Here is a 12,007-nt window from a genome sequence, read left to right as displayed (position 1 = left end):
GTGGTGTCATTGGAGCATCCATAGTTGATCACGCCGAGGCGATTCCCGTAGTGAAACACCGAATGAAGTTAGAAAAAGAACACCCATCACTGTAAGTGATAGATGGCCGCAGGTTGTTTTGCTTGACTGCCGCTTGTGCCGCTTTTACACCCCCGATTTGGAAAAGGAGAAACGTTGCAAACCTTTTTTAAAAGGAAAATGGGGAGAAACCTCACGAAGAGCAACCCTATTCCAAGGTGGACAGACATGCAATGGGTATGACATTTACAGAGTAGACAAAAGTACAGAATATACAATTAAGTAAATATAAAATGTTAAAAGTAGTTTTATTAAATAAGATTATGAAAATAAAATGTATGTTGTGTTTTTGCCAAGAGAAATAAAAAATGCTGTACTCATGGCAGAAGTTTTGATTTTGACTGTGTGTTTGTGGATGTACTCATGTACAGGTAAGAAGCAGGACTTGTGGTATGTGGTCGACCTGATGACTGGTGAGAAGCAACAGACCCTGACTTCCTCCTTTGCTGAGATGCTGTGTCCATCTTCATCTCTTCTCTATCTGGGACGCACCGGTAAAAACAAAACCCATTCAAAAAGTTCAGCTATTTCTTTTCCCCTAACTTTGCCGGCCTCATTTTAGTCACATTATCATTGCAGACCATCCCATTCTATCGTTGATTTGATTTAATCTGGTTAATTAACTAGCCCCCCCAATCTATCCCTGGAATGGTAGTTGTAAATAAGACCTAGAGCAGAAGAAGCCTGCAAAATAACTAAAAACATGGTGTTAAGTCAAAGCTCAATAGTATATATGCTGGACTTTGTTTCACTGTCTCCACATGTTCCTTATTTGGAGCAAGGGACATTTAACACCACTTTGCTGTTACTCCCAGAAATAAATAACCGAAGTAAGGCTTTTGTGTATGTTAGATTAGGAAAGCAAAGCAACACTGTTTTTTGTTTTTTTTGTGAATATGCCCTTGTTCATCTCTCTTTTAGAGTACACCATCACCATGTATGACACCAAGAGCAGAGAGTTGCGCTGGAATGCCACCTATTCTGACTATGCCTCCACCCTTCCTGACGATGACACTAAATACAGTAAGGCTCTTAGACATATTCGTTCTTTTGTTTTGTTTAGTTTCTGACAGACCATGCTAATCACTTGTCCACTCTTTGATTCCCCACAGAGATGGCTCATTTTGTGTCTAATGGTGACGGCCTTGTGGTGACGGTGGACAGCGAATCAGGAGACGTTCAGTGGGTGCAGAACTATAACTCTCCGGTGGTGGCCATGTATATCTGGCAGCGTGAGGGCCTCCGCAAAGTTCCCCACACTAATGTGGCCGTCGAAACCCTGCGTTACCTCACTTTCATGTCTGGAGAAGTCGGCCGCATCACACAGTGGAAATACCCATTTCCCAAAGAGATCAAGCCCAAGAACAAATTCTTGTAAGCAGACATAGTGTTACAATCCCTACTTTTTATCTGCTTTTGGTTTTATGATTTTAACTACTTTGACATCTATCTTTTTAAATACTTTTTTTTTTTTTTTCAAAGACGTCTTATGCTAAAATACCAATTAGGGAAGAAATATTGGCCTAACACTGTTTTAAACATGTTGAAAGCTTCAGTGTCCATGTATGTATTAATCATAAGGGCATAACTTACTGAACGGGTAAAATCAAGATTACTTTTGTAAAATGTGAGATTGCTTAATGTTAGGATGGAGTTGAGACATGTCATATCTAACAAATGGGTGCTGCTGGGTCTGGTTATTGGTATTTAAGAAAATATTGTGTCCACTCTTTACACCTGCCTTGCTGAAAAGGACAAACAAGACTTTCAGTGGTTGGGACACTGTGAAAGTATCGCTTGTTATGGGTAATGATGGAGAACTGTAAAAGTTTCTCTCCATTTCTAATCCTACACACACTCCAGATGTGTTCATCCAAATTGTATTGTCACACCTCTAGTTAGCATGAAATATGTACTGTATTTTCAAAAGTAAGCAGGCATTTGTCTGACTGCTTTTTTCCTTTTTTTTTAGGGCCACGTTGTATGTGGGCAAATACTCTACCAGTCTATATGCCTCTCCCTCCCTGGTGCACGATGGAGTCACTGTGGTGGTGAGTGACAGTTGCATGTATATCTTCATTTATGCAAAACACAATTCCTTATCAGTAAGTCATGAACATATGAAGATCTGTGCAAGTTATGTACTGAGTCAAAGTTTATCTACTCTGTTTATTATTGTTTTCATAATCTTCATTTTTGGTTAGTGGTTTCCAGGTATGCCTGTGTGTTTGTGTGAATACATCCTGTTCTAGTTGTCTTAGCTTACGCTACTTATTTCCGTCACTCTGCCTCACTGGCCTGGCTCAGATGAATAGTAGTTTCCTGTCACAAGAAATAACATTGTGTTTTTTCTTATGTAATCCTGTGGGGCATCTGATAGGAAATTAATCTAAATGTTTGTTTGTGTGTATGCTCAGCCTCGTGGCAGCACCTTCCCCATGCTGGAGGGTCCGCAAAGCCAGGAAACTGAAGAGGACAAGGAGTGCGTCATCACACCCAGCACCAGTGTCAAGTTCAACGCTGCGCTCCGGGAGCGAAACCGTATCAACTTTATGAGGAACTACCTGCTCCTTATAGGTACTACATTAGTACAAAGTAAAGTAATCAAAGTAATATATGGGCTAAACTACCTAATCTCAATAATTTATCCTTTCCTGGCACAAAGAGGGAGAGTGTTTAAGGGCCCCTTCCTTTTTAAAAAAAAAAAAAAAAAAAAAAAAAAAAAAAAAAAGTGTTGGTTTGCTAGAGTTTATGCTGTTCACCACATTTGGAAGTCCAGGGCCTTGGAAAGCTCACTGCACGTTGAGTGACTGTTTTGCACTGAGGCTGCCCTCTGCTGGATGATAAAATGTATCATGTGAACATAACGTTTAACAACCGTTATAAAGCATTTCATTCAGAAAACTATAACTACATTTAAGTATCATGGCGAAAATCAGTCTTTGGTGATGACTCATGATTCTGCTGCTCCTGATGATGATGATGATGGTTAAAAAGTTCACTCCTGCATTTCAGGTCATCATGAGACGCCCCTTGACGCTCACACCAAGATCCTGGAGAAGTTCCCTGACAGCTTCCCTCGTAATCAAGGCAATGTCATTCCACCTACTACTGACAAGAAAGTTGAGGAGGTGTGTGTCTGTCGGTGTCTGTATTTTGTTCAGAAGATTTTTTTTTTTTTTATATATATCTCAAAACCTCTTGTACTATTTGTCCTTACCTCCCACCATGTTGTAGAAGGTGAATGATAGTGGTATGGATGATGGCCCCCCTTCTCCACCGCCTGAAACATCTATCCAACAACCTGGGACCAGCAGTCGCACTCTGCGTCCAGAGGCACCTGTAGACTCTATGCTCAAAGACATGGCCACCATCATCTTCTCCACTTTCCTCTTGGCTGGCTGGGTGGCCTTCGTGATCACCTACCCCAAAGTAAGCCAAACATCACCACCCTGCGGACTGCTGGGTGCCTGCAACTACCTGGTTATGACAGAACATTTTTAATTTGTAGAAACGATGCTATGAGTCTCAAATCTGCAAGATGAAACAAGTGCTGAATACACTTTAGTTTTTCTTAGAGCCTCATACATAGTCACCTCTTTCATCACAGAGTGTTCACAAGCAGCAGCAGCTACAGCACCAGGAGTTCCAGAGACAGATGGAGGAGAAGTTGGAGCTGCTACAGAGACAGCAGCCATTCCCCCCTGCAGATGTGGGCCTGGGGTTGGCTCCAGACAGTGACTATCTGGAGGTGGCCCGCAATCGCTCCGAATACTCAGACCACAGCAGCCCAAATGTCACCCCCCGCGCCTCCAACCACTCCAACCTGTCTGTGTCTGAGCTGGGAGGCTCTGCCAATGAGCACGAAGATGCAGGTAAAGATTGAGAAATTAAAATGACATGCCCACTCTTTGTTTGTGCAACTATGTAAGAATTTAAACCCAGTTTTCACAGTTTGAATTTATGGATTTGTCTTATCAGAGGAGGACTCCAATATTGCCAGAGTGGGCAACATAACTTTCCGTCCCAAAGAGGTCTTGGGTCATGGTGCTGAGGGCACCATTGTGTACAAGTAAGTCTGAACAATTATTTATGATAACCTTTGTTAAATTTAGAAAAATATTGAAGTAATATTGCAACGTTGTAGTTCCATTGTTTTTCCACAAGGGGGCAGTTTGACAACCGTGCAGTGGCAGTGAAGAGAATTCTCCCAGAGTGCTTCAGCTTTGCAGACCGGGAAGTCCAGCTGCTGAGGGAGTCAGACGAGCACCCGAACGTCATCCGCTACTTCTGCACCGAAAGAGACCGTCAGTTCCAGTACATTGCCATTGAGCTGTGTGCTGCCTCACTTCAGGAGGTAATAAATGCCTCAATAGATCACATAAGCCCTTTTTGGAGCCGGGGAGAAGTTAAGTTAATTGTGTGTTGTTCTCTAGCAAATGCAAGTATTTTGCTAATAGCAGCCCAGTTTTAACTGATGGTTCCTTAATGATGCATTACCTTTTGTGCCATTAGCATGTAGTTGTACTGTGAGTGTAAGCGTATGACTACATGATTTTGACTATATGAAGTTTAGCTTTTTGTCATTATTCATAGAGCACTAAAACTACAATAAAAGGTGCCCAGTGCTGAAATTAATTTTCATAATTAAATCTTCAAACTATATGAAAATGAGATATCATGTTACCTTTTATTGGACTACACTGACTGCGGTCTTTCATTTCTCTAGTATGTTGAGAGGAAGGATTTCGACCGTCATGGACTCGAGCCAGTAATGCTTCTTCAGCAGACCATGTCAGGACTGGCCCATTTGCACTCTCTCAACATAGGTATCCATCACTGAATACAAAATCACTTTCTCGTTCTCATTACTATTGGCTGTTTTCTGAAACAACGCTGACACCACGTACATAACTGACATCTTGTTTATCTTCTCAAACCTTTATATTTTCTTACAGTTCACAGAGACCTGAAACCTCACAACATCCTGGTGTCCATGCCCAATGCCCACGGTCGGGTCCGGGCCATGATTTCAGACTTTGGCTTGTGTAAGAAGCTGGCAGTGGGCCGCCACAGTTTCAGTAGAAGGTCTGGGGTGCCTGGAACTGAGGGCTGGATCGCCCCTGAGGTTCTCAGCGAGGACTGCAAAGACAACCCGGTGAGTTGGTAGTAGAATAGCTGCTCTCTAATGCTGGATAGAAGTATTGTTGGTTGTCAGAATTCACAAAAGAAACACAGAATGATCCACATTTTTGAAAAGGTGTGCAATCACCTCACCTCACGACAAAATAGGAACATTAAAGAAACATCACCCAAATCTTCTCCAGTTTTGACAGAACCAAACACTGAAAACTTCCCAAAGGGTGAATGTGGGATACAAAAGAGCATTAGTTGACACCAACACGAGTATACATAACTTGATACTGTGTAGAAATAGATTTGATGGAAAATGTGTTTCCTTACATGCCACACTGTGACCTCCATTCTTTCCTTGTCTTGTCCCTTGTAGACCTGCGCTGTTGATATCTTCTCTGCTGGTTGTGTGTTCTACTACGTGGTGTCTCAGGGAAGCCACCCCTACGGCAAGTCTCTGCAGAGGCAAGCAAACATCCTACAGGGCACATACAGCCTTGACTATCTGCAAACTGAAAAACATGGTGAGGACTTAAAGCTTTGCTTTTGTTTTCTCTAGAGATGACACAATCTTTTTTTTTTTTTTGCTGCCAAACGTCAATGAGCCATTTTGGTTGATTAACAGCTCATACCGCTTGTTTTACTTTTCTTTTTATAACAACGGCTATAGCTGTATTACAGTATAGGTTAGTTTGACTGCTTTGTAGTGTATTGAAATCTCCACCAGTTGGCGGTGTAACCTAGGCTGTAAAGAACGTAAAGCTGATGTCAGGCAGTATTGAATTTTGGTATGGGGGCTCCATCTTGTGAGGACGTGCTCTGTTGAACTGTGCCTGCTACGGTAGTTACTTTCTTGTTTCTGTAATCTGACCTGCAACCCGCAGGCAGGTCTTTTGTCTCGTTTTATTTTCGCTCGCCACAGTGTGACTGACTCGCACGGCAATCTGCTTGTTGTGCTTACCTCCAGTACATGTTGCTAATGCCCTACGGCTAATATTAGTGTCCGGACAGAACTCGCGCTTTTGAACTTTGGTTGCATATTATTTGCATCAATTTACATAAAAAAAAAAAAGCCTAAACTGGCAACTAGAAGGCATTATTGCTGCTCTCTTGGTCATGTATTTTTAGTGAATGTTGTCTGATAACGATCGGCGGCCAATCAATAGGGCCATTCTTAGTTTTCTCAGATCTCTTTAGGTGAGGTGAGAGGTGTACAATAATAGTAATGTTGTTGGTGGTTAGTGTAAATTGCTAAGGACAGGTAGGGTTGTGTGGGTGATTGGTTGTTTTAAGTATTTGGTACAGCTGTGGACAACATTTATGATTTCTAAAAACGATAGGTTAATTACAAATTTTTAAAATGATGTGTGCCGTGTCAAAACCAGCATGTTTGTGTCATTTATCAGAGGCCATTGTAGCCAGAGATCTAATAGAGCAGATGTTGAGCATGGAACCCCATAAGAGGCCTTCAGCTGAGAGCATTCTCAAACACCCTTTCTTCTGGAGTCTGGAGAAGGAGCTGCAGTTCTTTCAGGTCAGCTTTCTACTTATCTACTGTCTTTCTCTGCTTATTTGTATAGATCACATGTATTAGGCAGTCTACTGTGCTATTAAAGACTAGTCTGTGCACACACACTCGGGTGTGAAATGTTATCATTCCTCATGTACAGTATGTAATGGCAGGTTATCTGTATTGGATTGTATAAGAAGATGATTCATCATGTCTATTCTGCATTCTTGTAGGATATATTAAAACAATCCTCTTCACTTTACTAAATCCTTAGTCACATATGAACCTACAAAACGTTGTTAATGTGCTTTATAATAGTTTTTTTGCATGCATTAATGTTTGGAATGATGGTTGCTCGCAGGATGTGAGTGACAGAATAGAAAAGGAACCGCTGGATGGACCAATCGTGAGACAGCTGGAGAGAGGCGGGAGGGCTGTTGTCAAGGGGGACTGGAGAGAGCATATCACAGTGCCACTGCAGACCGGTATGAGACTGGCTGAGTTGATACAACATGTCAAATTCAAACTTCTGGTATCCCCTGTTGTAAAGTTGTCTTCTTGTGTTGCTTCAAAGTTAGTGTTATAGTATACAGTAGCACTTTACAAACTTTAAAACTGAATGCGGTATCCTGTCACTACCTGCGGTATCCTGTCACTACAAAATATCACCGTGGGTGGTGAAGTACGCCTGCTGCTTCCTGTCAGCATTGCCACCTTTGCAATTTGTGTTATTGGCCAGTACAGTAAATGGAGCTGATATACTAATGAACTGCTAAAGCGAGATTATGTGGGTATACTACATTGCATATTATAACAACATAGTGTAAAAGAATGTTTTTTGTGTTTTACATTTACAAAACTTCAACCTTTCAGAAAAACTGTTTTTTATATATATATATATGTGTGTGTGTGTGTCTGTGTGTGTCTGTGTCTTTATTTGGCAGATCTCAGAAAATTTCGGTCCTATAAGGGCGGGTCAGCCAGAGACCTGCTGCGTGCAATGAGAAATAAGGTAGGAATGCATCGGTATGTTTTGTGTTTAAAAGAAAGCCATCTCTACTGTTGAAGGCTTAATTCTTAACCTTCCTTCAACAGAAACATCATTACCGAGAGTTGCCTGCTGAGGTACAAGAGACTCTGGGCTCCATCCCTGATGACTTTGTGTCCTATTTTACCTCCCGCTTCCCCCACCTGCTAATGCACACATACCTGGCCATGCGGACCTGTGCATCTGAGAGACTATTCTTGCCTTACTACTCTACTGCAGAGCATCTTGCAAAAACACAGGCCCAGTACACAGTACACCTTGGGCCACAAAGACAAAATGCGCCATGCACTCATCTGCCAACACACACGTCACCCGAGGAACCTACACACTCACAGCCGGTGCAGGTATCTCACATAACTCATGTTGAATCGGTGCCCTCTACATTACCAGATGAGCCTGTATCTCCACATTTGCCAGTTCAGACAGTGCCGCCAACAGCGCCAGCACTGGTCACACAGACTGACTTGCACAGTCAAACCATGAACCCCACATTTGCTTCTGAATCACTTCCGGATCCTCTCAGGAAAAAAGAATCCAGTCAATGTGAGATGCACAAACCACCAGGTCCAACTACACTGGATAGTGAACCAGTGTGAACTGAACCAGAGTCAGGTGGACCCAGCACAGATGGGAGTATTGCCTTTAAAGGGTGGCACCAAGTGGGACTCAGTTGCTGCACCGTGAGCTGGTGAGGACCAGGCCTGCAGTGCCTGGGATCCACTGCTCGCTGCAGCTGCACCCTAAACTAAGTGCCTTCTGCTCACCTGGGTTCAAATGTTCCCCAACAGAGCCGTCCACACGTCTGTCTCTGCCTTGAGGAAGTCAGATAACCAACATTGTGTTGTTGGACATTATCTTGTAGCTGGACTGAGCAAAGAGTATTTTTAATTTTTTTTTATAATGGCATGTCCAAAAAAGTGTTTGTCCCAAAAATATCTGGCCTCTATTGTGGGAAACGTGTCTGGATGTTGTTGGCTTTATAGTGCAATGTTGTATTTATGAGTGAGCCTGTTCACTGCACAAATACTGTATGTATATTTTTTGTACAGACGGATTCAGAATTTTGATCATGATGATAAATCATTTAATGTGGCCCATGTGCCTTTTTTAACTATCACTGTTCTGTATGGGTACAAATCTTTCAAATTGACTATGCTAAATGTGCTCGATTCCTGGTAATGCTGCTAGACTGCTTCTCTTTTGTCAATCAAGTTTTGCCGACTGTAAGAGTGGACTATTCCAAAGGGGGATCAGGGTGGCATCTGAATTCAATTGGTAATTTTATTCTCAAGTAATTATGTAGTCAAATATGAATTTAGAGGTCAGGCTGCACAACTTGCGTATCATAATTTTTCAAGGGTGTCAAAGTGAAATGAATGACTTGCACATTAAATTCTATTTTTTTTTTTTTATACTAAGATTTTGCTTGTTCATCTTGCTGCTAACTACAGTCAGTGCCTAACAGAAGCTACTTATATTTAACTAATATTTTTATTCACAGGTGCACCAAGCAGCTGGTATGCATTAAATCTTTTGGATGTGATATTTCCACGGTTGACGTTAGAGTAGCCTATGGCATAACCTTTCTTTGTTTGATGTTAAAAACAAAAGAAGGAATTTTACTTCAAGCAAATAAAGAAGGTCTCTGCCAAAAAAGACCAGCATAGTTACACAGAGCTGTACAGAGCCAGTGTGAATCACTGCATTCTCTTAAGTCACTAATATCCATGTTAATATATCAGACTTGCCTATTTGGATGTAAACCGATGAATACAAATAAACCAAAATGCAATTTAGCCAGAAAGGAACACTGAATCTAAAATGCTTGTTTACCAGTTTCATCAGTTTGTGCTTTCCTTACAGAGAGGTTTGTGATGTGTTAACATATCTTTGCATAAAAACTGGAAAGCAATATCCAGTAGAAGTACCAGGTACCTGGTAGAGATGCCCAATGACATAATTTGCAAGGGGTACTGCTCAGGTCAAAAAGGTGATGTATTCCTTTTTTCTTCTCATTAACTCTGTGTCTTCCAGCCCAAATGGTAAATCCTTGGCTTAGCTACATATTGTGCAATATTCAGCTCTCATACTCACGGTGTCCTCTGGCTTTATTGTGGAACTTTAAGTATTACACTTAAATGTAAACACTGTCAGTGGTTCGGTCAAATAAATACAAATAGTAAAACCCTTAGTTCATGCAGCAGTAAAAGGTTACTGACAATGAACTATATTTGTGGGGTCCAACAATTGCAAATACAGTATAGGCTACTTGTAGGGGCCCGACAGCTTTTTTTGGGCAAAAATGCTGTACCCCACAACTTTAAATGGCTGTATGAGGGTTAAGACTTGGTTTTAGGATTAGGGTTAGAATTAGGTTATGGTAAGGGTTAAGGTTAGGCATTTTGTTGCGATGGTTAAGGTGAGGGTAAAGGGCTAGGGAATGCATTATGTCAATGACGGGTCCCCACACTTTGTGTGTGTGTGTGTGTGTGAACTGATAAAATATTTCCTCAAAAACGAAACTTGGTGAGTCAGCGTGGGTGCAGCCCTAGACATGTACAGTCTATATAAAGGTGCAGCCCAGCGACAGCGATCGAGTGAAGTTACAGCAGTCCTGCATTGACGTTCAATGGTTGACGTTAAACTGGAACGTCGTCTGAAAAAAGATCCATAACAGAAAAGAGTCAAAGGCTGATTTATTTACAGGATTTGCCCGAGGTAAGACATTTTCGCCTGTTATGTTTGCTAGACTAATGGTTTCTGCCCGCTGACGTACCTAGCTACGTATGATCTCTGGCTCCCGATTTGTTTGTTGGTAGCTAATCAACGAGCATAAAACGATATCTTTTTTTAATGAGACTTTCTGGGTCGATCTTTGTTGCAGAGACGCTTTAGAACCTGTGTTTGTAGTAACGTTAATCCACAGGAGAAGGCTACACTGACTGATAAGTAGCCCACAACCTCATTTTTCAAAAAAATAACCCTCATGTTCAGAGGTGTAGTGGTAAAAAAAGAGGTGGGTAAACTATAAATTCTGCGATCAGGTGGACCACGACGCGATCACCGATAAGGGGGGCCACTACCGGTGCACCCTGATGACATTGGGTCATCAGGGTCTACCGGGACGGTCTACCGGTGCACCCTGATGACAAATTGAATTGAAAAATTGAATTGAATGACATTGCTATAGGCAATTTATCACTGGTTGTTCCCTCATAGGTCACACAATCAGTATTCAGTTCATACATTAATCAAAGTTCTTGTAAAAAGACTCTAGAAGGAATTATAGGTTGAAATCTATAAAGTTTACTAAATGACCAAACAGAGACAACAAAAATATGTGCAAAATATTCACATAAACAAGCTGGAATCAAAGACCTTTTTACTTGTCTACAAAAAATTACCAAACCAACTAATTGATTAACAAATAGGTGTGAATACAGTTTTTTCCAATTGCTAACACAATAAAATGACATGCATAGAACAATTATTTAAACTGACACACAGAGCAAAACCTCTTCTCAAGTCCCCAAAAGTCTACACAATTAATGCTTCACACACATTTGCAAGACACAACAATCGACATAAGTCACATGTTTACCATTTTCCACCATCATCATTAACTACATGTAGGATAGTATGACATGACCGACGATCTTTGACTTTAGTCTGCCGCTTCCTGCCTGAGTTTAATGCCCTCAACTTTGACTTCCAGGCAGCGCTCGACCGGACTTCAAGGCACCAACCATTGCCCATCCTAGTACATTACAGGTAGGTGCCTGGAAGGCAACGCTGGGGGCTCACAGCCCCAAACACCGCAAGGATTAGTCAACACTGACAGTAATGCAGCGCAATATGATGGACTTCGTCTTAGGTTTAACAACCTATGAAACTAATAATGAACAATATGAAACTAAAACGACATAAGCTTAATTTAGAATGGCTTTGGGACAATAGGCTATCAGAGGTGGGTAAACGCACTTTGGAGGTGGGTAAACGCCATTTCCGAATTTTGAGGAGGTGCATAAACGGCGTTTACGTGCGTTTAGCCTCCACTACATCACTGCTCATGTTGTCCTCGGGTCAAATTTGACTAATTTTCTATTTATTTATTTTTTTTTATCACAAAGAATGGGTCTTTGAAATAATCTGAAAATGTCAACGTTAGAAATATCAAATAACTTTGGAAAAAACATCACAAAAAGGACCCACTACATTGAAAAAGTGACAAAAATGTC

At 41.4% G+C, this 12,007-nt stretch overlaps 2 protein-coding genes and 1 long non-coding RNA gene across 5 annotated transcripts in view; 2 read left to right on the top strand and 1 right to left on the bottom strand.

Moving 5' to 3' along the window:
- The window catches only part of ern1 (endoplasmic reticulum to nucleus signaling 1), a 23,239-nt gene extending 13,665 nt beyond the window's left edge, over positions 1 to 9,574 (top strand). The window contains exons 6-22 of one of the 2 annotated variants that reach the window (XM_032538151.1): positions 450 to 572; positions 1,000 to 1,101; positions 1,191 to 1,452; positions 2,051 to 2,129; positions 2,496 to 2,655; positions 3,094 to 3,209; positions 3,316 to 3,510; positions 3,689 to 3,953; positions 4,060 to 4,150; positions 4,246 to 4,459; positions 4,808 to 4,907; positions 5,037 to 5,236; positions 5,588 to 5,735; positions 6,618 to 6,745; positions 7,083 to 7,206; positions 7,666 to 7,733; positions 7,817 to 9,574. In XM_032538151.1, the coding sequence (XP_032394042.1) occupies positions 450 to 572; positions 1,000 to 1,101; positions 1,191 to 1,452; positions 2,051 to 2,129; positions 2,496 to 2,655; positions 3,094 to 3,209; positions 3,316 to 3,510; positions 3,689 to 3,953; positions 4,060 to 4,150; positions 4,246 to 4,459; positions 4,808 to 4,907; positions 5,037 to 5,236; positions 5,588 to 5,735; positions 6,618 to 6,745; positions 7,083 to 7,206; positions 7,666 to 7,733; positions 7,817 to 8,365 (2,924 nt within the window). In that variant the 3' untranslated portion in view covers positions 8,366 to 9,574. The remainder of the gene's footprint in view (positions 1 to 449; positions 573 to 999; positions 1,102 to 1,190; positions 1,453 to 2,050; positions 2,130 to 2,495; positions 2,656 to 3,093; positions 3,210 to 3,315; positions 3,511 to 3,688; positions 3,954 to 4,059; positions 4,151 to 4,245; positions 4,460 to 4,807; positions 4,908 to 5,036; positions 5,237 to 5,587; positions 5,736 to 6,617; positions 6,746 to 7,082; positions 7,207 to 7,665; positions 7,734 to 7,816) is intronic. The other variant, XM_032538152.1, reaches the window with a different exon arrangement.
- Positions 9,575 to 10,127: 553 nt separating this feature from the next.
- Positions 10,128 to 12,007, bottom strand: part of LOC116703430 (uncharacterized) — a 26,645-nt gene continuing 24,765 nt past the window's right edge. The window contains exon 4 of the long non-coding RNA XR_004335431.1: positions 10,128 to 10,238. This is a non-coding gene — a long non-coding RNA (uncharacterized LOC116703430). The remainder of the gene's footprint in view (positions 10,239 to 12,007) is intronic.
- The window catches only part of samd9l (sterile alpha motif domain containing 9 like), a 9,936-nt gene continuing 8,209 nt past the window's right edge, over positions 10,281 to 12,007 (top strand). The window contains exon 1 of one of the 2 annotated variants that reach the window (XM_032538146.1): positions 10,281 to 10,487. The gene's annotated coding sequence lies outside the window, so the exon portion shown is untranslated. The remainder of the gene's footprint in view (positions 10,488 to 12,007) is intronic. The other variant, XM_032538147.1, reaches the window with a different exon arrangement.

This window comes from Etheostoma spectabile, chromosome 15, assembly GCF_008692095.1.
Source record: "Etheostoma spectabile isolate EspeVRDwgs_2016 chromosome 15, UIUC_Espe_1.0, whole genome shotgun sequence".
Classification (NCBI taxonomy): Eukaryota; Metazoa; Chordata; class Actinopteri; order Perciformes; family Percidae; genus Etheostoma; species Etheostoma spectabile.
Note: the sequence above shows the minus strand (reverse complement) of the source record. Positions and strands in the feature narration are given on the sequence as shown.